Consider the following 25,538-nt stretch of genomic DNA (forward strand, 5'->3'; position numbering starts at 1 on the left):
TTTTCACTTTTTAGTTTATTATATATGAGTATTTTTATAGAAAGTTATTTTGGTAGAAAAATTGTTTGGTGGATATGTCACAGTTACCTGTAAAACTAACCTCACAAATGCTTAAGATAATAAAATTATAAGCACAGTCTATTTAAAACCTAAATTAGTTTTTGTCAGAAAAAAAAAAAATCTAAAGTATTCATTTCCTCTGTGGCCTGGGTTACAAACAGTACATTTATAATCGTGAATGGAAAAAAAAATAGTCTCAGAGGGGAAAAAAGGTAGTAAATTCTTCAAATAAATAACTGTGCTGCCTTGTAATTTCAAATACGGTGTGTTTAATTCATAATACTATCAAAATATCCATTTCATACTTACGGAATATAAAAACCAGAAAATCCAATATTTGGAGGAAGTGTTTATTCTATGAGATGTCATCCGCAAAGTTTTTCAATTTACAATTAGGAAGGATTATGAGCCAAAGACCAACTTTTACAAAATAATACAGTAAGACTAGCATCCAAATCGCATAGATTTATGTGAGAGTGAAAAATAGGGAATCACTCACTTTTTCAATTATCGGAAGCATAGGGGGGAAAAAAAGCAATTGTGTTCTATGATAAATGAGCCTTTCTTAGCTGAGAAATCAGTTTCTTCCCATTTTATGTACCCAATTTGCGCACTTTCTATTCTCTGCTCCAAGCCATTTCTTTTATCTTACGAATATAAGGAAATTAGAACTGTACTATTGAGGACATATGAGGAATTTATTCTTGAAAGAAGTTAACTACAATGAAGCATTGTTGCAGTGCTTTGATATAAAATCAGAAAGATACTGAGCTTGGAAAAGCATAATACTGTTATTACTTACAACTAAGTTCATTTGGGGGAGGAAAATATCTTGACTGATTCAGCAATGTAAATACACTGAAGCCAGCACACACCTCTGATGTGATTTGATGTGAGCTGTCATGTTACTCAGACCCAGGGTATTATGAGGGTGCATTACTTACATCTAACAACCCATGCTCCAGGAAACCACAGTGAGAGCCAAGAAGTAGAACCATTTTTTTATATCCTGCATTTATTTAAGCAAACCAAATGTGTAGAGATAGGAAATTAATGTGTTATAATGTTTTACAAATACAGAGAGAAGACACAGAATATTAAGACCCTGAAGAGAGTGCATTTGAGAACACAGTTTTATCATAGGAGATCACTTGCAGGGAACACATTAAAGCCATTGCTGACACAGCCATCTGTCATTCCTGGTTTGCCGTCATTCAAGTAGTTTCAATAGCTAAATCGGTGATTTGCTTTTAAACAAATATTAATGTTAATGATTAGGGTAGCCTTGAAGGGTTTGTGAGTGACTATACTATACAATGTGATGCTAGGCTTAATATGTCATTTCAATGCTGTTGTACATTATGCAGGGGAAATAATGTCTTATTACACATTAACTGCGACATCCACTAAAATGTGAACTAGTTTGCATAGGTTAGTCCTTTGGGCAGCGCGATGTTGCTCTAGTCCACCAAGGCTTAAAGATTCACAGTGTAGAGGAAAAAAATATGAATTAAAGCATTTCTACTAAAATATATTTTAATAGCTGGTGTTAACAATTTGCATAACAAAAGCCAAATTATATTAATAACATTGTAACATTCTGTGAAGCCCCTTCATTTGGAAAACATTCAATGTTTTCTTCAAAACTGTTACACTCTCAAAGTTAGTCTTGCAAATTAATCATCAACCACAATTCTACATATTTTGAAGCAAATAGAAGCCAAACTGCACAATGGTTCAGTTTTGATCACAGGTCAAATATCAAGTTTCACATCATGCCTGTAATACACCTGGTGATGCTTCCTAAATGCTCAGCAATTCATTGCATGGACACTGGAGAATGGGACTGTGATGCAGTTTTCTCTTTTCCTTTAAAGTACATCATTCTTAACAGCAACTGGATTACAAAGAAGTAGATACTATGCAAACTGGATACCATATATCAAACACAAAAATCCTATGGAATTCCCATGAATATACTGAAGTCATACAGACAATTGAGAAAATTTGCTCAAAGATTCTTCCAAGTTTATGGATTCAAGTAGTCTAAGCATCATGGAATAATAACCACAGAAGCAACATACAATGCCTTGACTTTTTTGATCAATAGTTGACAGTTAGTTGCCAGGAAAGGGTCCAAAAGGCATGGAATACTTCAGAGACTTTTATTTTAGCATCCTTGTTAGTTTACATAGCTTCTTACTTAACTAAAAGCTCTCCCACCTCCATATCATGTTACCCAAAACAACCACAATCTAGCCACTTTTAGATTATCAGAAACAAATCGCTAAGGTATAATTAATTTATGAAGTGAAGTTCATCTTGTGTAGTGAATCCAGCCTCATAATTATTCTATCTTACAATAGGCATTTTAAATCCCAAATCTAAAGTTAATGTTTATATAGCTCAACTATATATAAATCCACAAAGAACCTTTCAGAAATAGCGGGAAGAAGTGGGCATTTTCTAAAGTTCTAAATCTTTAGAGATAAAATACAATCATCAGCTAACACCTTTAATATCTGTCAGGAGCATCCTACTTCCCTACCACAAAAATATCAATCATGTGTAATAAAATATTACTACAGAATACGCAGCAACTTTCTTGCTTGGTTTTCTTTCCAAGACCATACTAGACAAACAAGAGTAATCAAAAAGGCACCTATATTTGTATATATCTGTATTATAGTTTTGGTATATATTTTATCCACTTTCTATAGGGATGTGTTATTAAAGATCACACACGTTTTCTTCACCTTTTATTTAAAACATTCCACTGGAGATGGATGAACCTGAAAACAAGGTACACCCTTTGAACTTCCACTGTCTTTTTAGAAAAGTCTCGTTCCTCATTCCCAGAGTGCTGTCAAGCTCAGCATGGAGAAGAGGTAAAAAGACTGTGGCACATTGGAAAAACCAGATCTGCATCTTCTTCAAGAAATAAACCCAGTGGCCAGAGAGGGGCTGGTCTAATCTTATCCATATTCCTACAAGGTGCTTGAGGAAACTGTGCTTACAAATGCCTGTGTGGTGTACGGAGGTCGGGGAGACCTGGGATCATCAAGAGCCTCCTCCATGGACATTTGATAACCAGATAAATATTTCAAACTGGGCTACACTGCAAGTATGTAAACAATAACAAGAAGACATGAAGGATTCATTTTGCCATAGGTTAGAAATAGAAAGCTTTCTAGAGAACAAGAATTATCAGTAAAAACATACTACAAAAGCTTACGACAAAAGCAATATATTCTGTTGCTATACTTTGCTCGAGAGAAAGAGAGAGGATCCCCATATAGCTTTGTTTTCAGAACCTTTTAAAAGTGTATCAAACTGTTCCTTGTGCTTCTGTCAGGCTTGAGAACACATCAAACTTCAGAAAGACAGGTGCATGCTCTCTGTGCTTGGACATTTACACAGTCATCTTTAACTCAATTTTTAAAATCTTCTTTAGCTGTCAGCTTTATGCACAAGATACTTGTTGCTCCATTGAAGGTGGGAGGGAAGGACATGGAAAGTGGAAAAGTTGTTCAGGCATGTAATTTTGTTTAAATGATGCTTTTAAAAATAGCACTTTGGTTTTATACATATACCTTTCCAATATTTCTCCTAAGATTCTTAACATCCTGACAAGCTTTATTAATAACTGCCAACACTACCAAATTATGGCCTCAAAAGCATGCAACATCTTGTTCAGTTTCAGTCTTCATTGTAAAATAACTACCCTCTAGTTGAATTCTGATCAGATCTTAATTCCTAAAGGCTTGAAGCAGAAATATTTTGCTATGCAAACATTATTACATGAAGCTTAAACTTTTAGGAGACTTATTCCTCAAATATGTATTGACTTTTATGTTCAGTGAATCTGGTTTTGAAATGGGTGGATGAAATTACTTTCCTGATTACAAGCATTATTTCAAGTCAGTTTTCATCGCGGTTCCTATAAATGTGCTATTTATCCCAAAATTGTACCTGTCCTACATTTAGTCTGAACATTTAATCAACAACTACTCTTTCTTATAATCACAAAAGAAAATGGCCTGCCCTGGTGAAACGTAAATATATACTTAGTAAAATAAAATTGAGCAGGTATTTTATCCTCAGTTTTAATGACAGATATTCTTGCAAAAATATTGCAAGTTCAGTTTATTTTTGTAGGGTTGTGTACAATGTACCAAAACAGATAAGGGGTTTTATCACTTTAATCATGACTGGCCATTTCAATGAGAGAAAACCAGCCAAACCCCCTTTAAAGAAGTCTCTAGTTATTTGCCTGCATTTATTTTTTCAACTTTATGTCAGTGACATATAAATGCTGCTTCAGTATAATAAAGCTTATTTGCTCTTTTAGCCTAATAAAATGAAATCACAGATTTTCAAAAGCATGTGCTACCTTTTCTAAAGTGTAAATAAATTAGCTTTGGCCTTTGGACTAGTAAACGCTTCCTTAAAAGATGTTTTACAGGATGTTTTGTTAATTTCCTTGAATATAACATATAAGGCAGATATCCCCAAAACCCATACATTTTAGTACATTTTCGCAATGTTTGCTTTTTCGGTTTTATCATAACTGTGAAATCAGACCCTAAATGAATGCTACCCTGTTGCAGGTCACAGTAAACGGCACAATCAGAAAGACACAGGCTTGCTGATGGACGCCAGTGGCTTGGTGACCTTGACTGCAGGCTCTGGATGAAATTTCAAGACCCACCAGCAAGGGCTAGTGAAAGCCTGCAAAGTCACCTATTCAAAAATCAAAACATGACAACGATTTCTTTCTTAGAGAACAGGCTCTTGGGCCTGTACTGAAAAATCTCTGATGACATTCCTGTTTCATTCCCTTAAACATGATTTAGAAAATAAAAGCCAGAAGACGGAAAAGGACGTCTTTTGATTAACCAGTTTTGGTGGCTAGATTTCCATTCCAGAATTTGAATACCATTTTCCAAAAGAAGACACCAGATCATCTCTGTATGGAATTGGTAACTTGGTTTGCCAGGTATTTTTCCAGTCACACTCCAGCTTCCATTGCTTCATTGGCTCCTGTTACATTTTCTTCACTTTGAAATCAATGGTGGCATTAAGTTAATCAAAGCTGTTCAACAGAACACCTAAATCGCTTATTTACTAGATTATACATGTTATTTCCTAAGGTGTAAATCCTTCAAAACTAGAGTGCAATGCAGGAGGAAAATCTCAAGCATCTTTTCAAAGGATGGTTTTCTGATGAGCTGGCGACTAGAGGAAGAAAGGGTTTTTAGGTATCAGTCACCCTTTTTGCTTCAATAATAGGAACGCGCAGTGCAGCTGCCTATGTTACAGAAGCTTGAATCTACATGACATGCAACAGGGTAGGTGCTACTAGGGAAATTATATCAATGACACTATAATTTGCCCTTTGCAGAGTAGCTGTGAAGTTATTTGGTCCTGGCGTTCCGTGGAACGGAGCATAGACTTGGGTCCATAGAATATAAATGGAGAGTAGGAGACGCCTTGGTACAAATGAGAAATAAATAGATCCCAGTCAGCCTAGGGAACAAGGAAATTTCTCTGTTTAGTAGAAGTTTCTAGATCCCTAAGGCCACCAGTCAATATAATTTTAACCAGACTGTCCTTCTGCCACTGTTTACACTTGTTATATTGGGCAATTTTCACTAATATTGGAAATTGCCTCATGACTCAAAAGCAAAATGGGTTTTAAATTATTGGCTGCATTACCAAGTTAAGAGAATTGGCTTGGGGTGATTCCAAAGTGACAGCTAAGAAGTTTCATATACACGCTACATTTAAGGGACAATCAACATCTCTAGTAAAGTCTACAAAAATACATTTCCCAGAAGGGTTCAATAGCCAATCAAAGGAAACCATGAACACAATTAGCAGCACCAGGTGTCCAGACACAATGATTTTCGTTTGTAGGAATTACTGAAAATGCTGCTGTTTTCAGCCCAGAGGTCATTCCTTCTTCCTGGTACCTGTGTGTCTAATTGTCAAAGGAAGGATACATCATTGTAAAATAATGGCCAAGTTGTCTTAAAAGTATCTTCTATCTTTTAAAAAGATTAGGTTTAGGATACATTAGAATAAAGCTCAAAGGGCAGGGAGAAATAATTAATTAACAAACTCAATGTAATTCGCTGGGAGCATTCCTGTTCTCCCTGTTCTCTGCACTGTGCCGTACATCCAGCCATCGTCAATGGGCTGCACGTTGACAATGTAGTCGCCGTCTCGAAAGGAGACCTCGTCTTCATCCTGGGCACTGTAATCATACATGGCTCGGTAGGTCCTCTGAGAAAGGAAGAAGGGATTATACGATGAATACCAAAATAGCTACAGTCACAAACTCCAATCACAACACATCAACCCAGACATAAAGTAACTATTAGGAATGTTTTCAAACACATGGATCTCTGGAAATCTGTAAACTTAGCATCTCATCGTGCCGATCTCAAGTTTCCTAGTCTAGCAAAAAGCTTAATATTTTTGGAACAGGGATAGAAAAGTCACTAAATACAACAGCTAGCCCATCAAAAAGTAGGCTTTGAAATAATAAAGCCAAATTCCCCTCAACTTCACATAACCCCAGAAACCTTAGATTATATGTGATTTCATATTCTTCAGAGAACAAAACTCGTCATATGTCAGAGAAGTCCAAATCTCTCCTGGCAATGTACTTTTCTTAAGTAGATGCTAAAAGTGTTTATTTCCTCTTAAAAATATGTAAAACAAATGAAAGAAAAAACCCATAATATATTCACTATATAGGTTTCTGTATCACTGTGGGAGAAATTTAGCATATAAATGTTCTGAATGCTAAGGTACATACTCAATTATACTTATTATATTATGATTATAATGAGTTTTCCTATATTTGTTTTTGTTTAAGGCTAAGCATGTAGCTAACATTAACATCAGACAATCTCAAAATCAAGTATATTCACAGACCGAGGACATTGGCTGGGACCCAAAGAATTTTAGAGCAATTCAAGTTACCGGACAGTATAGAAGAGTTTTCTAGGTGTTAAGGCAAAGACCAAGAGACTATGTCAAGGGCTTGTAGAAGAAATTTCTGCATGAGAAGCCAAGTATAACAAGCAAATGTTGAACACTACTTCCAAATTTTACACTGAATATATGAACCAGTTCTTCAAGATTTCCAATGGGAGATTTGAAGATATATTTTGGCCACATAATTTAGGCTTTTGTGTTCATTTTAAGATGAACTTGTAAATACAACCATCAATATCTGTGCTCCTAAGGCCTGAATAAAGATCATAATCAGCTAGTACCAATCATGAAGCAACAACTAGGATATTGTACTGGTAGATTCTTTGGATGCCTTATTGTTTTATATAATGCTTATTATTGCCTTCCTTTCTCAACAGTTTACCTCTGTAAGCTTTTTGCTTCCTTCAAAAGAGTTGTATAAATGGCAACACATTATCATTTATCTTTGAATGAAAATACACAATATTCAGTCAACTCTATTCCACACGTATTTACACGCTTGAGGTGAAATGGAAAGACCAGATAAGGAGGAACATATCAAATGGACACTTACTAGATTTGGTGAATGCTGCATTGATCTCATGGATGACACACTGGTCTGGTGCATGTAGCCATAGCCTTGGGAATGGCTTTGCTGATAGGCTCCGGGAAGAACAGGTGCTGCGTGTTAAACATACACACACACAAAGATTCCTTAAAGCTAGCCTCGAAACACCCATCCCAAGCCCTCAGAGTGATGTTATGCTCTGCTAGAAGCTTCTGAAACAAAACGCCTTTTCAGTGCTGTGAAATTTGGGTTGCAGTGTTGTAAGTGATCTCTAGATTAGTAGAAATCTTAGTAATTAGGGAAACATAATTTGGCATGCAGTTAAACATACTTTAAACATTCTTGTTGCTCTATTGCAGATGCTATGTTAAAAACATAAACAAAAATTTTTCATACTCCCTTAATGAAATCATGTTTTTATTTGACCATGTGATCCTTTTAGGCATTTTCCAAAAGAAAAATAAGAATTTTAAAGGAATTTAATGACAGAGTATAAACATTTTCACAGGGTATTTCTCATATAACAGATACTGTCAATATTTCAAGACATACAGCTGAATGTTACTTTTACAAAGATGGCAAACATAATGTATGTTTAGCAACATATGTTTGTCAGTAGTTAAAAAGTCTACACCCTTTAAAGAAACATTTACTCAGAATATATGATGTCTTTGTTTTATGAATAAGTGATATTCAGCTGACTTATCAAGACTAAGTAAGTCAGCTAAATATGTTACAAACACCCGAGAAAACAAACCACTTAAAGAATTTCATAAATATTATTGTTCTATATTAAAAAAAATCAAAATAGTATTCCTTTAGTTTATGCTCTCCAAACCACTAATTATGACATTCAAAAGGCATAGTTCATGTTTTGAAGAGCTCAAAATTCTAGAGAAGCCAACACAGAAGCTAGATTTTAAAATCCCACAGAATCAGCAGACATAAGCTTGTGTGTTTCTCTGTGAATGTATTTAAGTTACCTGTGGCCAGAAACATGAGTTATAAATGAGGGTATTTTCATAGCAGGCCCTTCATTGTCTTTTGAATAATTTATATGCTACATTAGTAAATTTATATGTCATATGTGCTATAAAATACATAATAGTTTGCCATTTTTGTTTAATCATATTGAGTATATAAAGTAATTATAATGGGTTGATTTATTCAGAACAGTTTTTATAGTAAAAGAAATAAGATTTCATTCTGGGTGTTATGAATAATTAATATTTTATAAGAAGAAAATTCACTCTAATGATAAGTGAGATCATCAATACTTTAAATAAGTTTAATCATCAGAAAATTACAAATCATTGAATATGTTCTCCAGATGATAATTACATTAGATGGAAAGGAGATTTTTTAAAATAGTTCTTGAGTGAATTTATCTTATAAAGTTATTACAAATTATGCTTAATGTCCAGATAGGGGACCAAAAAGAAATAGCCAAGATCTCCACTTGAATTATAGTATATTGTAATCATTAAAACATCATTAAATATTAAATACTTCAGAAAAGAACACTTTTTAACTTTATCAACAAAATTTAAGTATTTGATGTCAAGAGATATTAAGGATATTGTCAAAATCCACTCACGAAGAAAAAAGAATGAAATTCCCATAGATCTCCAGGCCCTCTTAATTAGCTAAGTAAGGAGGCTTTTCTATGTATTAGAATCTGGAAGCACTGACCATTTATTCATTCACTGCCTCTCCTCTCAGCAAATATTGATCAGTTAATGTGTGCACAGAGCACACTGCATTTCCTGGCACACAGTAAGCCTTCACAAATGGTAACAATAATTATTACTATCCACTATGTTCAAGGCATGCCAGGAAGGAAAGGGGTGACAGAAACAATTGCTCTCCTGGAGCACGGATGGGCCTGGGCACCTGGCCTTTTACCCAATTAACAAAATGTCACTGGCTACTCAGGGTTATTTCCAATTAAATTATTCAGGCTGCATACCCCAGACTGTTAGTCTTGCACTGATTTTTAAACAACTCATGGCTTCATTAATTACTACTTGAATCTATTCGTGAAGTTTTAAAGATTAAATATAAACATCGCTGTAAATTTATAAAAATTAAATTCGAATTCATTGTTATAACATTTAACTATGAACTTTAAGTTTTGATGTGTAGAGGTAAGCACAGCCATCTTTAAATGTTTAGGAAAAACTTTCAGGAACGGACACTGAAAAAACTGGGAAAATAGGCTATCTCATACTCTGTAATACATTTAGGTTCACCTAGTTTATACATCGCAGTCCCAGCTTAGTGCCCGATAAGTACTGACAATTCAAGAATGTTGCTTAACAATGTTCTCTCATTTTGGCTTTCAAAAAATAAGTATGCTGGGTATGGTGGCTCACATCTGTAATCCCAGCACTTTGGAAGGTCAAACCAGGAGGACTGCTTGAGCCTAGAAGTTTGAGACCAGCCTGAGCAACATAGCAAGACTCTATCTCTACTAAAAATAACAATAATAATTTAAAAAATAGCTGTGTGTGGTGGTACATGCCTGTGATCCCAGCTACTTGGAAGGCTGAGGTGGGAGGATTGCTTGTACCTGGGAGATAAAGGCTGTCATGTGATCTCACCACTACACTCCAGCCTGGGGGACAGAGAGCGACCTTATCTCAAGGTCGCTTTATACACACACACACACACACACACACACACATACACACAAAAGGTATATTTATGCCTACTCCTTACTTATATCTGACTTTCAAAGGGAACCTGTGCTACTGCCAAATATAGCAAGAAAAGAAAGTAATGTATTAGTCCTAAATGTGTATATGTTGGAGAGAGCAAGGAAGAGAGTTTAGAATGAGAAACTTTCGAGTAAATATAACCATCTATCTAGCCCTTGCAGTTTATCTTCATGCCTTTATTGATTATTCTCATTTGCCCTCTAGCTGAATTACTTATTAAAAAGTTTCTTTGATATTATAAAACCTACTTATCTACCTTATACTTGGAACAATAAAAGAGTTTTTAGGGAACTCCTACAGGGGTTATAAAAAACCATAACTGATGGCTCACGTCTGTAATCCCAGCACTTTGGCAGGCTGAGGCAGGCAGATCACGGGAGGTCAGGAATTTGAGACCAGCCTGGCCAACATGGTGAAATCCCAGCTCTACTAAAAACACAAAAAATAAGCTGGGCGTGGTGGCGTGCGCCTGTAATTCCAGCTACTCAGGAGGCTGAGGCAGGAGAATCACTTGAACCCGGGAGGAGGAGGTTGCAACGAACCGAGATCATGCCACTGCATGCACTCCAGCCTGGGCAACAGAGTGAAACTCTGTCTCCAAAAAAAAAAAACAAAACAAAACAAAAAAACAGACAAACATAATTGAAAGCCTAAAGAAACCAACTTAGTAAAAGCAAATGGCAATTTAAGAAGACTTTGCATAAACTCTGCTTTTCTATTGTTACGCTACATGAATGCCTTTTTTTGAAACTTAGGTGAAACAAGGAAAAGGAAATCTAAAGCAATGGCTTTACATTGGGTTCATTGGGAATTTGGTTGAAAGACAGCTATTCCATGTATGACATTTCTTCCATGAACACGTGGAATCAAAGGATTTTTTAAAAAACAAGATGTTAAGTTAATTTGGCAACAAAGAAGGGCTTTTTAATCTAAGAGTAAAAGCATAGTGCCCTGTTTATTAAACTAGTAATCAGGTACCATTAGCATTGCTACAGATGGGGGACAATGGCTTTTCTAACCAAGGAGTTTGAGTTTGACAGGTTGTTTAATTTCAACAACATTAAGGCCACAAATAAATTTTTAGTTATACTAAGTCAATGAAAATACACACAAGTGTGACTCAACTTTCATTTCACATTGGTAAGATTTATTGACCAAAGATCTAGAAGCTGACTGAAGCTCTTAGCATTTCAGGCTCTATTTGGAATATTCTACAATATTTATAATATCAAAATATCTCTTCTACTGTACAATAAAGTACTTCCACAGATAGCCTACACTAACATTTTCTGTTTAATGTTTATTATTAAAATGGAAAGAGATAAAACCAAGATAAAGAAGTGAATGCATGTGAAGATCATAAAGGAGAAGATGGAAAGGGAGGAAGAAAAGTTTTTTTTGTTTTGTTTTGTTTTTTGAGATGGGGTTTCACTCTGTCACCCAGGCTGTAGAGTAGTGGTGTGATCACAGCTCACTTCAGCCTCAAACTCCTGGACTCAAGTGATCCTCCTGCCTCAGCCTCCCAAGTAGCTGGACATACGCCACTATGCCCAGCTAATTCTTTTTTTTTCCTACAGACAGGATCTTGCTACATTGCCCAACCTGGTCTCAAATTCCCAGTCTCAAGCAATCCTCTTGTCTCAGACTCCCAAAGCACTGGGATTACGGGTATGAGCCACTGCACCCTGCTAAGAACATTTTAAGAGGCTTACCAAATCTAAAACTGGAAAAAAGAGGACATATATGTAAACACACAAAGATTAGAGTAAATGAAAGGAAGAAATGTACCCACAATAAAGGTTGAAGAGTACTCAAAAGGAAGTTCACTGTGGGGGATGTACGCAGAGTGCGTGAAAGAAGAGAATATGATTAAGTGTCCTTGGTGTGCATGGTGCTTTGTATGTCGTCATTTAATCACTGCGACAACTATCTAAAACAGATACCATTCCCACTTTACAGAACAAAATACAACAGAGGCTGAGAGACTGAACAGGAAGGCAGCAGAAAAATTATTTGTGTAGTGAAGCCACAGTTAAGGTTTCAAGTCATCAAAGATAAGGGGAAGGTTTCGAAGGCCCCTCAATGACTATACCGTCGATGGCCAAATTCTGAATACAAAGAAAGAAAGAGAGAAGAAAGAGAAAGAAAGAAAGAAAGAAAGAAAGAAAGAAAGAAAGAAAGAAAGAAAGAAAGAAAGAAAGAAAGAAAGAAAGAAAGAAAGAAAGAAAGAAAGAAAGAAAGAAAGAAGAAGAAGAAAGAAAGAAAGAAAGAAAGAAAGAAAGAAAGAAAGAAAGAAAGAAAGAAAGAAAGAAAGAGAAAGAGAGAGAGAGAGAGAGAGAAGGAAGGAAGGAAGGAAGGAAGGAAGGAAGGAAGGAAGGAAGGAAGGAAGGAAGGAAGGAAGGAAGGAAGGAAGGAAGGGAGGGAAAAAAACAGTACTTTATGGACTAACTACAGATGTAATGTGAAAAGAGAAAATAATCTGAGGTTTTTTTTTTAATGGGCTTACTTTTTGAAAAAACCCAGAAAAAGGGAGAAAATCACCATTCAGAAATTTCCCAATAAAGAGTCTAGGATACAATGCAATTATTGTCATATTTTCTAATACTTGACTACTGTTTTATCAGCTAATGCATGTCAAAGAATTTAATGAGGTTTTGTTTTTCTTTTTAGGACAAAGAACCCCTATTGAGACAATCAGAGAGGAATTGCTAAAAGAGAAAGTATGAATATCTGCTAGTTATGAAAAAAGTATTAAATAATGAACTGGAGCCTAGTTAAATCCTGTCTAGTCCTGGCCGGGCACGGTGGCTCACGCCTGTAATCCCAGCACTTTGGGAGACCGAGGCAGGTAGATTGCTTCAGCTCAGGAGTTTGAGACCAGCCTGGCCAACATGGTGAAACCCCGTGTCTACTAAAAATACAAAAAATTAGCCAGGCGTGGTGGTGAGCACCTGTAATCCCAGCTACTCAGGAGGCTGAGGCAGGAGAATTGCTTGCACCTGGGAAGAGGAGGTTGCAGTGAGCTGAGATCGTGCCATTTCACTCCAGCCTGGGTGACAAGAGCAAAATAATTTCGTCTCAAAAAAAAAAAAAAAAAAAAAATCCTGTCTAGTCCATGAGTAAAGTGGCTGTGCTGCTTGGTTATAACATAGGGCCATGGGGTAGACCTTTCTGCTCAAATTGCTTTTACACGTGTCACTGAGAGTTTCATGTCAAAGCCTCAAGTCCTATTCACATTTGATCACAAGCCATAAGCGGGAGCTAAATCCACAAAGCTTATACATAATCTAGAAACAAGATGCTGTTCTGTAATCTGAAAGGATTCTTAGCACTACAGAAACCCCTTTTCCTTCCCTGCAGGATACAGAAGCAAGCCAGATTGCCTCTAGATTTTAGTTTGCAGATTCTTAATTACAAGCTCTGAATAGGGAACTGCCTAAGAGACAGGCTTACTGCGTAATCAACTAAGAATACACAGACTTCAATATAAAAATGAAGTGTCCTATAATTGAGTTAAAACCACCAAGTTTTAAAGACATGCCTAATCGTCGTGATACAAAACAATCAAGCTCAAGCTTTGGGAATCATTTAAAAATAAAAACAATCATTACTGTTTTATATACTAAATCTTCAGTTTCAGCAGGGGCAACAAACCCTGGAAAGGAAGGACAGGAGATTAAGGACTGAGGACAGAGGAAGAATCAGTTACTTGCAGTGTTTTCAACTCTGACTGCATATGAAAATCGCCTGGGATCTTTTCAAATGTACTACGTTCAGGTCCCCCACACCAACTACAATAAATCAGACTCTAGGGTGGCGGTAAAGGAAATGGCATAATAGTGTCTTATTTTTTCTTTTTTTCTACACAGGATCTGGCTCTGTCACCCAGGCTGGAGAAGCCATCTCAGCTCACTGCAGCCTCCATCTCCCAGGCTCAAGTGATCCTCCCACCACAGCCTCCCAAGTTGCTGAGACTACGGGCGCATGCTACCACACCCAGCTAGTGTTTCTGTGTTTTTCGTAGAGATAGGGTTTTTCCATATTGCCCAGACTGTTCTCAAACTCCTGGGCTCAAGCCATCAATCCACCTCAGCCTCCCAAAATGCTGGGATTACAGGCATGAGCCACTGTGCCTGGCTGGTGCCTTATTTTTTTCAAATGAGCAGCCACAATGCAGACCTACTGAACTGGCTGGCTTCATTCGCCCCCATTTGACAGGAATTTAGGGACGTATGTGGCTCTATTTTAAACACGCTATTCCCCAATTCCCTCTTTTCCCCCAGTGCCTTGTTTCCAATATCTGTGGAGGCAAATGTTTGAATCTGGGCCTCAGGAAACAGTCTGGGACTGCAGGAAGAAATCCCAGTCAAGAAAAAGCTCATTGTAGAATAATTTGGAGGTTAGCATGCAACATTCCTGGGAAAGCCAGTGCCACAAGGCAGCAAGGGGGAGCAGACCCCATTTCTTTGGGGCGGAGCAGAGCAGGACTTAATGGTCATCAGCTGAGAGGAAAGAGTAAGTGTGCAACCTAAAACGTCTTTGCAAAATCAAAAATTCTCTGTCAAGCCAACGCTAGGATCCTCATACTCAATTCTCTTCTTCTAGACTCTCATATTATCTTTATTTTAATTTTCTAGTTTTAGCTAAATTTTATTTCTATTCCTATAATATAACCTATTCATACTATATACTATATCCTGCTTACTGCTGACCATACTACAGTAATATATACTACTTATAGAAATAAAACAATTATTGCCATTATTACTTTAAGATTGCAAATCTATTTATTGCAGTGAAATATACATACCATAAATGTATCATTTTAATCATTGTTAAGTGTACAGTTGTTTGACATTAAGCACATTCATATTGTGCAACCTGTAAATTTTTATAAGAAAACGCAACCTACATAAAAGTATTTAAGCACTCAGGTGTGTACCCCTGTGAAAGTTAGTGGGGGAAAGAGGTAACATAAGATTCTACTTCCCCAGGAATACGGAATCTGCATACAATAAAAATTTAATAATATAAGTTAAATGCTTACAACCCCATTAGCCCAAGATTTTACTCGTTTAGCTCTTAAATCTGCTTTTCAGGAACATCCTTAGTTTCGGGCACTCTGGGATGTTCAGTTTGCTTCCTTACAATGTTCCGGCCCTGCGCTTAGCATGTCGCATGCTTTAGTTGGCGTAATCGCCACCACAATCTTCTTTTCACCAACAAAGGAGCTGAAGGTTAGCAGATTAAGTAACTTGGTCAAATATCAGAAACAAGGGGGAGGCAGAATTTAATGCCAAAAATCTGACTTCAAAACCCAAACTCTTTACTATAGTAAACCCAAATTATTACAGAAGAAATGACAAAACAGTGTGAGATTCATTTCAAAATAACCACTGCGAATTCAGAAATATGTAAGCACACTATGGTATGGTGAGCAGAGAAGCTTCTAGGAGTAAGACTGGATCTGAAATTTGAAAAGGAGGCAGTCAACCCTTCCTGGTTGGGGCAGTAGAAGTGAGAAAGAGGGAAAGGTAAAGAAAAATGAGTCTAAATGCACGGGATATGTGCCAGCCAGGCTTGTTAGGCTCATAGAGGTTACTCTGTTTGTCATTAATTTGTGTGCATATGTGTGATAAACATCCAACTAGAAGTTTGTGTGTATGTGGTTGATGAAGTATGCTAAAACATCTCTGGAAGAAATTATAGAGACAGCAATTCATCTACTTTTGGAAAAGCAAGCTCAAATAAAGTAGCACCATTTCTGAAGCAATGACTTTTAGATTTATTGTAAGAGTCATTTTAGCATCTGACAGGTCTCTGGGGAGACGGAGTGTGTGCGTGTGTACTGTGTGTTTGTGTGTGTGCCTGTTTAATTTTTGCTTCTTTTTCCCATTGCCGATACCAACCTATTTTATCCAAGGGCAATTATTTAGTCGCCTTATCTTGCATGATAAATTTCAAGCCTATGTTCAATATCACATCTCCTAATGTGACTTCAACCACATTCCCACTGAGTAACAATAGCCTCATAATGATGGCACCTAACAATCTTCAAAGTCATTGTGTACAACGCTGCCTGAAAAAGACCTCCCACCATCACTATTAGAATAAGCAATGCTGCCATCGACATATGAAAGATTTAGTCGAAAATACAATTAATTCCAAGAGATCTTTAACCATTTTCTTCCCTAAATATAAATAACCAGGTTTATAATATTCCTTAAATAAAATATTAATGGATTAAAGATTCTTTATTGCCTGTTAACTGCAAAAGGAAACATATGTACTTTGTACTTTTTAAACTACACATGCAGACATTACATTTCAGCATTTCATTGATATATTTGACTTAGTTGTCTCAAATAAGAACTTCTAGGCTGGCTGCGGTGGCTCACACCTGTAATCCCAGCTGGGAGGCTGAGGCAGGCGGATCAGTTAAGGTCAGGAGTTCGAGACCAGCCTGGTCAACATAGTGAAATCCCACCTCTACTAAAATACAAAACTTAGCAGAGCATAGAGGTGGGCGCCTGTTACCCCAGTTACTCAGGAGGCTGAGGAGAATCGCTGGAACCCAGGAGGCAGAGGTTGCAGTGAGCTGAGATCGCACCATTGCACTCCAGCCTGGGCGACAAGAGTGAAACTCAGTCTCAAAAAAGAAAAAAAAAAAGAACTTCTCTAAAATATTATTTTGGGGAATCTGCAGTTCCTAAATATTGAAAAAACACACAACATTAGTTGTATTTGTAATTATCCACCAGTTAAACTTGATTAGCCTTAAAAATCAAGAAAATCAGTACATTTTGAAGCCAACTGCTTTTTCTCTAGAAAAAATTAGTCTGCAAATGTTCCAACAGAACTGAGCTAAACCATAATATGGTTTAAATACAACTAGATAGCTTTAGATTTTAGAATTTCTGCTATTTTACTTCAGAATAATCTAGCCCATTTACTCCTACATTTAGATTTGAATTGCAACTTCCATTTTGTTCCCTCAGATTTGTTTCTCATTTTAACTCTCTTAGGATAAACTCTCCAAGTTGTAACTATAATTCAAACCACAAATATAAGCAGAATTGTCAGGGAGGGAAAAGAAAATAATTTCTTCCCCAAATTATAGAGTCTTTAATAATTATTCTCATGGCACAAAATCCATATGGTACATGTTTGTGTGCACATGAACACGTGTGAGCCATCCCCCAAAACAAGACAAAAAGAAAAGAAAGGAATGTACAGTGCAGATACATATGTAGCTTCCTGACAAGAACTCCATGACTTCGGGCAGTTCTTTGATAAGATGAAAGCAATTCAGAACATACAACTGGCAGGTAGACAGAGATGCTGTTTCTACTCATGTATCCCTGTCCCTAAGACTAGCTTGTAGATGCAAATCATGCCATGACTGAAGAGTCAGCTCACAACAAATCGCAATTTTCCTCAGTGAATACTACTGCCCATGTTGTATAAATCAATATTTAACATGAAGATTCATTACTCAAGTACAATGAAAGAAATTGTCATTATTCCACTGCAGAGGATATTCTGGAAATACTTACTGGATCAATGCATGTAACATTTTTTTAAAGACTTAAAATGGCATTGCCTTTGGTTTTTCCTGAACTAGTGTATTCTAATACTGACCCTCAGACAATACCATCAATCCATAAGGAGTTCTCATATGTAGTTTTACACTAGACATCCTAAGTAACAAGCCACACTAAATATCATAAATAGGCATATCTTGGTGCTGATTAAATTGCTGAATGAGCACATATATATTTTCCAACAAATAGATATATATAAAACTGACCCAATGTGTCCCCAACATGATTTGAAGATACAGAAACACAAGAAAGTAAGTGTGAATGACTGTCTGGGTCTCAGAGAGCACAAATTCTCTGTGTGGGTCTGAACAAACAGGCAGGTATGAAGATTCCCTGCCAGGTAGGGAGGTCAACAGGTTGACTGTACACAATTGTAGGGATAGTTAGACAGGAGCAAGGTAAGAACTTGACAGAACAGTAGACAAGTTTAACGCACACGGGTGAGGTATGGCACAAGAATAAGATCCAGGACGAGAATGAAAAATATAGGCACAGTGGTTCCATGCCTGTAATCCCAGCAACTCAAAAGACTGAGATGGGAGAATCACTTGAGGCCAGGAGTTCAAAACCAGCCTGGATAACAGAGCAAGACCCATCTCTGCAAAAAACAAAACAAAACAAAAAATACTAGCCAGGCATGATGGAGGATGCCTGTCCTCCCAGTGATTCCAGAGGCTGAGGCAGGAAGATCCTTTGAGCTCAGAAGTTAGAGGTGCAGTGAGCTAGGATTGTGCCACTGCGCTCCAGCCTAGAGGACAGAGCAAAACCCTGTTTCTAATTACAAAAAAAAAAAAAAATTAGCATGGGCATATCAGAAATACTAGGGGGAAGGATCAGGCAGTAAGAAGTAGCAAATCTGGCCACAGGGGATGAAGTACATGACCAAGAGCCAGGGCCACAGATAATGGGCAAGCAAAATGCAGAAAATTCATACGCTATTTCCCCACTGTATTATTTCCAGCACGTGGAAATTTTAAAGAGTTCCTCTAAAGTCGGGAACCGATTCCCATGACCTACATGCCTAGGGCTTCATGTGGGGCACCTGACTGAAATGGAAAGTGGGAGAAAAGCAGGGAAATTTGTGACTGCAGAGATCACATTATGACTCTACTGTTTTGCACATGAGACAGATAGGTAAGTATGCATATTTGTTCAGTCTCTGATCCAACTTGGACATTGATTTTAATCTATATAAACCAAAAACTACTACTTTCATTTCATTTGCTAATGTTCAACCATCCGATAAGCAGGAATATCTATTTTCTCCTTTACATTCATGTCACTTTACAGTTTATGAAGGTCTTCCCAAAAAGTTTTCTCATTGGACACACATGCTAGAGCCACATTTATATCCTTCCTGATGATCAAAACTTCTCTTTCTCCAAATCAACTCAGTCTCACAGGAAATATATTTTTAATGTTTTATTGTTTCCACTTTAAGTATCAGATGTTTCTCCTTCACACACATACGGAACCCTTTGACTGAATCTTGGCAAATTGATGAAAGACACATGTGCATTCTAGAACAAGTGCTACTCATTAGTATTTGATCCTTTCCCCAACTTCACACTCAGAAGAGAAAACGTATGGCATTTGTTTCATTCAATTTCTATTCAGACTAGGAATACAAGTTTCTCTAAGGGCTTCAAATTCAATCAGAAGCCCAAAACTTTTTCTCAGGGAAGTAATAGAATGAACGAATACTTGCTAACAATGTATAATGTCTGTTTTTTCACAGGCTAGATGTACAGACTAGATGGTAAAATATAATCATGTGATAGCCTACAAATTGGAGTTTACATTATAAAGAAATAATTCATTTTTCTAATGATTAGATTCATTGCAGAAATTTATTTATTTTTAAGGCAGATTCTTGCTCCGTCACCCAGGTTGGAGTGCCGTGGCACAATCTTGGCTTACTACAACCTCCACCTCCTGGGTTCAAGTGATTCCCCTGCCTCAGCGTCCTAAGTAGTGGAGACCACAGGTGCGTGCCACCATACTCAGCTAATTTTGTATTTTTAGGAGAGACCAGGTCTCACCATGTTGGCCAGGCTGGTCTTGTATTCCTGGCCTCTAGTGATCCACCCACCTCGGCTTCCCAAAGTGCTAGGATTGCAGGCTCGAGCCACCATGCCTGGTTCATCACAGACATTTAGTATTTCAATCATCAATTCTTCATATCTTCCTACACTTAAACGAAGACAGCACCTTCTCACCAGAGCCCAGCAGAGCACACATTTCAAAGGGGACAAATTTAAACACAAGAGCATTTTTGGGACAAATTTAAACCAACTTCTCAAATTCAGTTTGGAAATAACACTCAAAGATAGTTGGGAAGTACAACTGAAATTTTGAAATTCTCTTGCTGACTGCACATTCTTTACAGAAGTCAGGCTAGCAAGGAGTTGGACGGGGGAGTGATCTTGAAGGGTGACCAATCAGTAGTCAGAAAACTGAAGCAGTGGCTAAAATAGAAACACTAGCGAGTTTATTTTAAATGAAGATACATAGTTCTAAATCAGGAGTGTATTTTCTTTTTCTTAAATAAATCTCATGTATATTTGAAGTTTACAACATGATGTTATGGGATACATAATAGGTGGTAAAATGGTTACTATAGTGATGCAAATTATCATACGTACCATCTGACACAGTTGCGTGTGTTTGTGTGACAGAGACAAGGGCAGCTACAATCTACTTATTTAACAAAAATCTCTAATACAATTTTATTAACTACAGTCCCCATGCTATATGTTACATCTCCAGATGTGTTTATCTTACATATCTGCTACTTTGTATCACTCGAGTTACATCTCCCACCCCCCCCCAACCCCATTGTAACCATTGTTTTATCTTCTATCTCTGTAAATTTGACCTTTCTTTTTCAGATTCCACATATAAGTGGGATCATGCAATATTTTTCTTTCTATGTCTGGTTTATTTCACTTAGTATAATGTCCTCTAGGTCCACCCATATTATGGCAAACGGCGGGGTCTCCTTTTTAAAGGCTAAACAATAGTCCATTGTATGTGTATCATTACCACATTTTCTTTACCCATTCATCCTTTGATGGGCATTTACGTTGTTTCCATATCTTGGCTATTATGATAAAGATGCAATGAACATGGGAGTACAGATATATTTACAAGGTGGTGATTTCATCTACTTTGGGTTGGGTGTATACCCAGAAGAAGAACTGCTGAGTTGCATGGTAGTTCTATTTTTAATTTCTTTAGGAACTTCCATACTGTTTTATAATGGGTCTACCAATCTACATTCCCACCACCAGTGTGCTAAAGTTTCCTTTTCTAGGAGTGTATTTTCTAGTAGGTTTTTCTGGTTATCTAATTTCAGTGTTTCTGCTCTTCTGCATAAACAACAAATGCTCACAATAAGAGAGGTTGCAATATTTGGGAAAAAAACACCTACCCATACTATTTCTACATCATTAGCCCCTCTAGCGAACCACTGGGAAGGTCTCTTGATGCCTGAGGAGTCCATTTCTTGGTGAAAATCTAAACAACGCAGACCAGATTCTTAGAAAAGCTCCATGAATGGATTAAACCTCCACGGAAGAGACTCCGCTCAACTCCAAGTCTAGGTCATTGTTCCGCTAAATAGCGTTTAAGTCTCCTACAGGATAAAATCCAAGGAAAGTGTGCTGGGACCATGTTCCCTTGAGCCCTATCTCTGCAGAGATTGGGGTTCAGCACTGCCCACACTCTAGTTCCAGACTACTTCTTCAGCCCATCTACACACACAGCCTCAAGATGTGCTGAACTATACCAAGTTCCCAATGCGCTATGCTCTCTCTCATCTGCCCTTTTCCTGCCTAGAACATTCCTTTCCCATTTCTCTACTTGGCTATCTCTCTCTCTCTCTCTCTTTTTTATTTATTTATTTATTTATTTATTTATTTATTTATTTATTTATTTTTGAGACAGGGTCTTACTCTGTCACCCAGGTTGGAGTGCAGTGGTGTGATCTCAGCTCAGTGCAACCTCCACCTCCTGGGTTCAAGCAATTCTCATGTCTTAGCCTCCTGAGTAGCTGTGATTACAGGTGCTTGCCATGACAACCAGGTAATTTTTGTATTTTTAGTAGAGAAGGGTTTTTGCCACGTTGGCCAGGCTAGTCTCGAACTCCTGACCTCAAGTAACCTGCTTGCCTTGGCCTCCCAAAGTGCTGGAATTACAGGCATAAGTTACCATGCCTGGCCTTTACTTGGCTATTTCTAACCCTATGCAATACTCCACAATGTTTTCCTGAGCGCAATGGTTTTATGCAAGTGGTTCACCCACCAGAATGTGAGTTCTCTGAAAACAGTAACTGTTTATTGTATTTTTGTGTTCCCAGTATCTCATACATACGAGACACAAGATAAATGTTTGGTGACTAAGCAGATGGAGTCATGGGTACCAGTAAAACACCAGGGCAACTGGCTGCACAATTGGTGCACTGCCCTCTTGAAAATGCTATGGACAATAAACTGAGAGTTCCAGAATGTACTGAGGCATCTCTTGCAGCTCTTGAATACATATTACATGGGATGAAATGCTGGAAGTACAGCCTGGCGAGGGTGGGTTAAACTGCCACAAAATTCGAAACTCACTTTCAGTCAGTTAAGGCAGGACTAGGGCATCCCCACAGGATTCTCTCACAGCAAAATGGGAAAGGTCATGAGGTTGGAAAGCTGAAAATGTCTATTTTGAAAAGTGCATCTGTTTTTCATTCCCCATCACACTCCCATATCCTTTTATGTTTTCCAGAGGAAAACAGAACACATAGCATACCTGAAGCAAAACTGAACACAAGTTCAAATTGAGGCAGGTAAACACCAGGTGACATTGCAAGCACATGCCAGTATTTGCGATACCAGAAAACTGCAAGTCAAGGAAAACCAAAGAAACACAAATACCGGAAAGCAGATACACATTGCAGGCAGTGAAATAGAGGCAAACACAAAGATCAAAGGAAACCTCCCAGTGAAATAAGCTGAAATCATCAGGATCCTTTCCACTAAAGGAGCTGTGTGTCAAATAAAATATAAGTTAAGCAAATCTAATACCAAAAGGCAGTGAAGATAATTTCAAGTAATACTATTCATGAATCAAAACAAAATTTGGTAAAGGTTAAACAAAAACCTCTGTTCTTAAATCAAAGTAACACAGTAGAGATGTAAAATGAAAAAGCTTTGGTAACTTAATACATCGGGAAGTAGACTGAAAAGTAAAGAAAGTCCAAAATAATCATATAAGAAAAGAAAATACTGAACAAAGTAAGATGGGAAAATACCATGGGAAACAGATAACCAAAATGATGACAAAAACTGAAAGGAGAAGGTTCACATATTAATGCTCATGAAAACCAAATGTGAGTGGTGAAAACCTTGTACTTTTGCCTTAACGAAATGAGTTGATTGTTCAACCCTTTGTCCTAACAATCAGAACTTCCTCTAACTCGAAAGAAGGAACAAAACCTGTGACTCTCATAACTGCCCAACTACTTAATTCATAAAGTAAAACAGACCCCTTTCAGAACATAAACACATTCTTATACATAGAAAGAAGAGAAAGAAAAAAAGTTTATTTAGGCCACTTAGCTGAGGAAATGTAAAATATCTGCTTCTTGTTCTGCGCCATTCTTACTACAGATGCAAAATTTAAGCCTAATAAGGTTAAATGACCTCTTTGATAACCCAGACCAAGTCGTGAGAGCATTGGGACTTAAGTCCAATGTCTCGTCCTCCAGTTCAGGGTTCCGGCCACCACAGGACACCACTGCCACACACCCCACTCCGACTGCAGGGAGACAACCACATATTAAAGGATATCTTTCTGGGACATAACACATTTTATCATGTAAATTACAGCTAGACAGGAGGAATAAATTCTAGTGTTCTATAGCACTGTAGGATGACTACAGTTAACAAGAATATATTATGTAGTTTCAAATAGCTAGAAGAAGGATGTTTAATGTTCCCAATACAAAGAAATGATAAATGTTCAAGATGATGAATATGCTAATTACCACGTTCTGATTACTATATGGTGTATATATCAAAACAGTCCTTGGAACTTCACACATATGTACAATATTATTTATCCATTGAAACATTAAAAAGAAAAATCAATCCTTAAAATAGTCCCTTATAGCAGTGGTATTGGGAAGATGATCTTGAACCAAAATATTTTAACTACGTTTTCTTTTTAAAAGTAAATAAAATAAATTCAAAAGAATCAACAACATCCAGAAGAAAAATAGCATTTCTAAATATTTATAAACATTTCCTTTCTTCATCTTACCCCTAACTAGTATTGTTATAAAATTCTTTTCAATTTCTAGGATAGAATTTAAACAAATGCATATGATGAACTGTTACTGTTAAAAGCACTAACAATTTTCATCGCTCCACTTTTTATAGAGTCAATCGGCACCTTCTCATCAGAACCCAGCAGAGCACACATTTCAAAGGGGACCCTAAATTTCAAAGCTACTGAGAAATCATGGAAACTCCTTTCCTTCTGTACCAGGAAAAAAAAAATACTGAGAATGCTTCCACTTCAGAGTATTTTTTCAGCTATGCTTTAATGTCATCAAAACATATCAAAACATCACCAAAAATGTAAGAATCTTCTTGAAAGCCTTCCCAAAGAGAATTTTATTTTATAAAAATAATTACACTTACATATATTTATGCATGTGGTCCTCGTTTTTAAAATATTCATTTGGCCATTTTATCCCCTCTCCAAATAGTTGCTGAATGCTTATTCTAAGAGCTAGAGATAGAACAGTCAACAAAACAGCTAATATCTCTGATCTTGTTGGGCTTGCAGACTGAGCCAAATAAATAAACCAATATATAATATCTGAAGTGGTACCAGGTGCTATGAAGGAAAAAATGCAGAGAAAAAAGACGGTCAGGAAAGGGGTGCTATTTTTTCTCTAGTAGTTAGAGAGGGAGTCACCTGAGCATTGGACATTCAATCCAAAATATGTACTCATTAGAGCACGTCAAGCAGTAGCCCAAACAATTCCATACAAAGTTCCCCTAGCAATCATCTTCCTGTTAGTTCTCTTGATAAGTGGATCATTTGCTTTATCAACCCTCATCACCACACAAGGGTTCACATGACTAACCCTACCATTATGGCCTCTAGCTGTAAGATGATTTATTTCAACATTAGCAGAAACTAACCGAGCACCGTTCCACTTAAGAGAGGGTGAATCAGAATTAGTCTTGGGCTCCAATGTTGAATATGCTGCAGGCCCACTGAAACATAAAGAAAAATGGCACTCAGCTAAGCAAATATCTGGGGTGGCAGGAGTATTCCAGGCTGGGATAACAGTGTGTGCAAAAGCCCTGGGGGAAGCATTCTTAGAAAGTCTGAGTAAAGCAAAGGAACCGGAAATGGTGAGAGTGGATAGATGTATTCAGAATGGCAGAAAATTAGTTCAGAGCAGTGGCCAGGGCCCAAGATCAGACATGGGTCTTGTACACAATGATGAAAATTTGGGTTATATTCAGAATAAAATAGTAGAAGAGTGACATGATGTCACCAGGGCTTTAAGAAGATCATTCCAGATGCCAGGTG

The 25,538-nt window shown here is 37.2% G+C and overlaps 1 protein-coding gene across 3 annotated transcripts in view; it reads right to left on the minus strand.

Annotated features, from left to right (window-relative positions):
* Positions 1-396: 396 nt before the first annotated feature.
* Positions 397-25,538, minus strand: part of NEBL (nebulette) — a 380,625-nt gene continuing 355,483 nt past the window's right edge. For 2 of the 3 annotated variants that reach the window (XM_037983388.2, XM_037983387.2), the window contains 2 exons: positions 7,622-7,728; positions 5,738-6,348 (listed from right to left, as the gene is read on the minus strand). In XM_037983388.2, the coding sequence (XP_037839316.1) occupies positions 6,172-6,348; positions 7,622-7,728 (284 nt within the window). In that variant the 3' untranslated portion in view covers positions 5,738-6,171. Of the gene's footprint in view, positions 6,349-7,621; positions 7,729-25,538 lie in introns of all 3 variants that reach the window. The other variant, XM_008002452.3, reaches the window with a different exon arrangement.

The sequence above is a fragment of the Chlorocebus sabaeus genome, chromosome 9, assembly GCF_047675955.1.
Source record: "Chlorocebus sabaeus isolate Y175 chromosome 9, mChlSab1.0.hap1, whole genome shotgun sequence".
Classification (NCBI taxonomy): domain Eukaryota; kingdom Metazoa; phylum Chordata; class Mammalia; order Primates; family Cercopithecidae; genus Chlorocebus; species Chlorocebus sabaeus.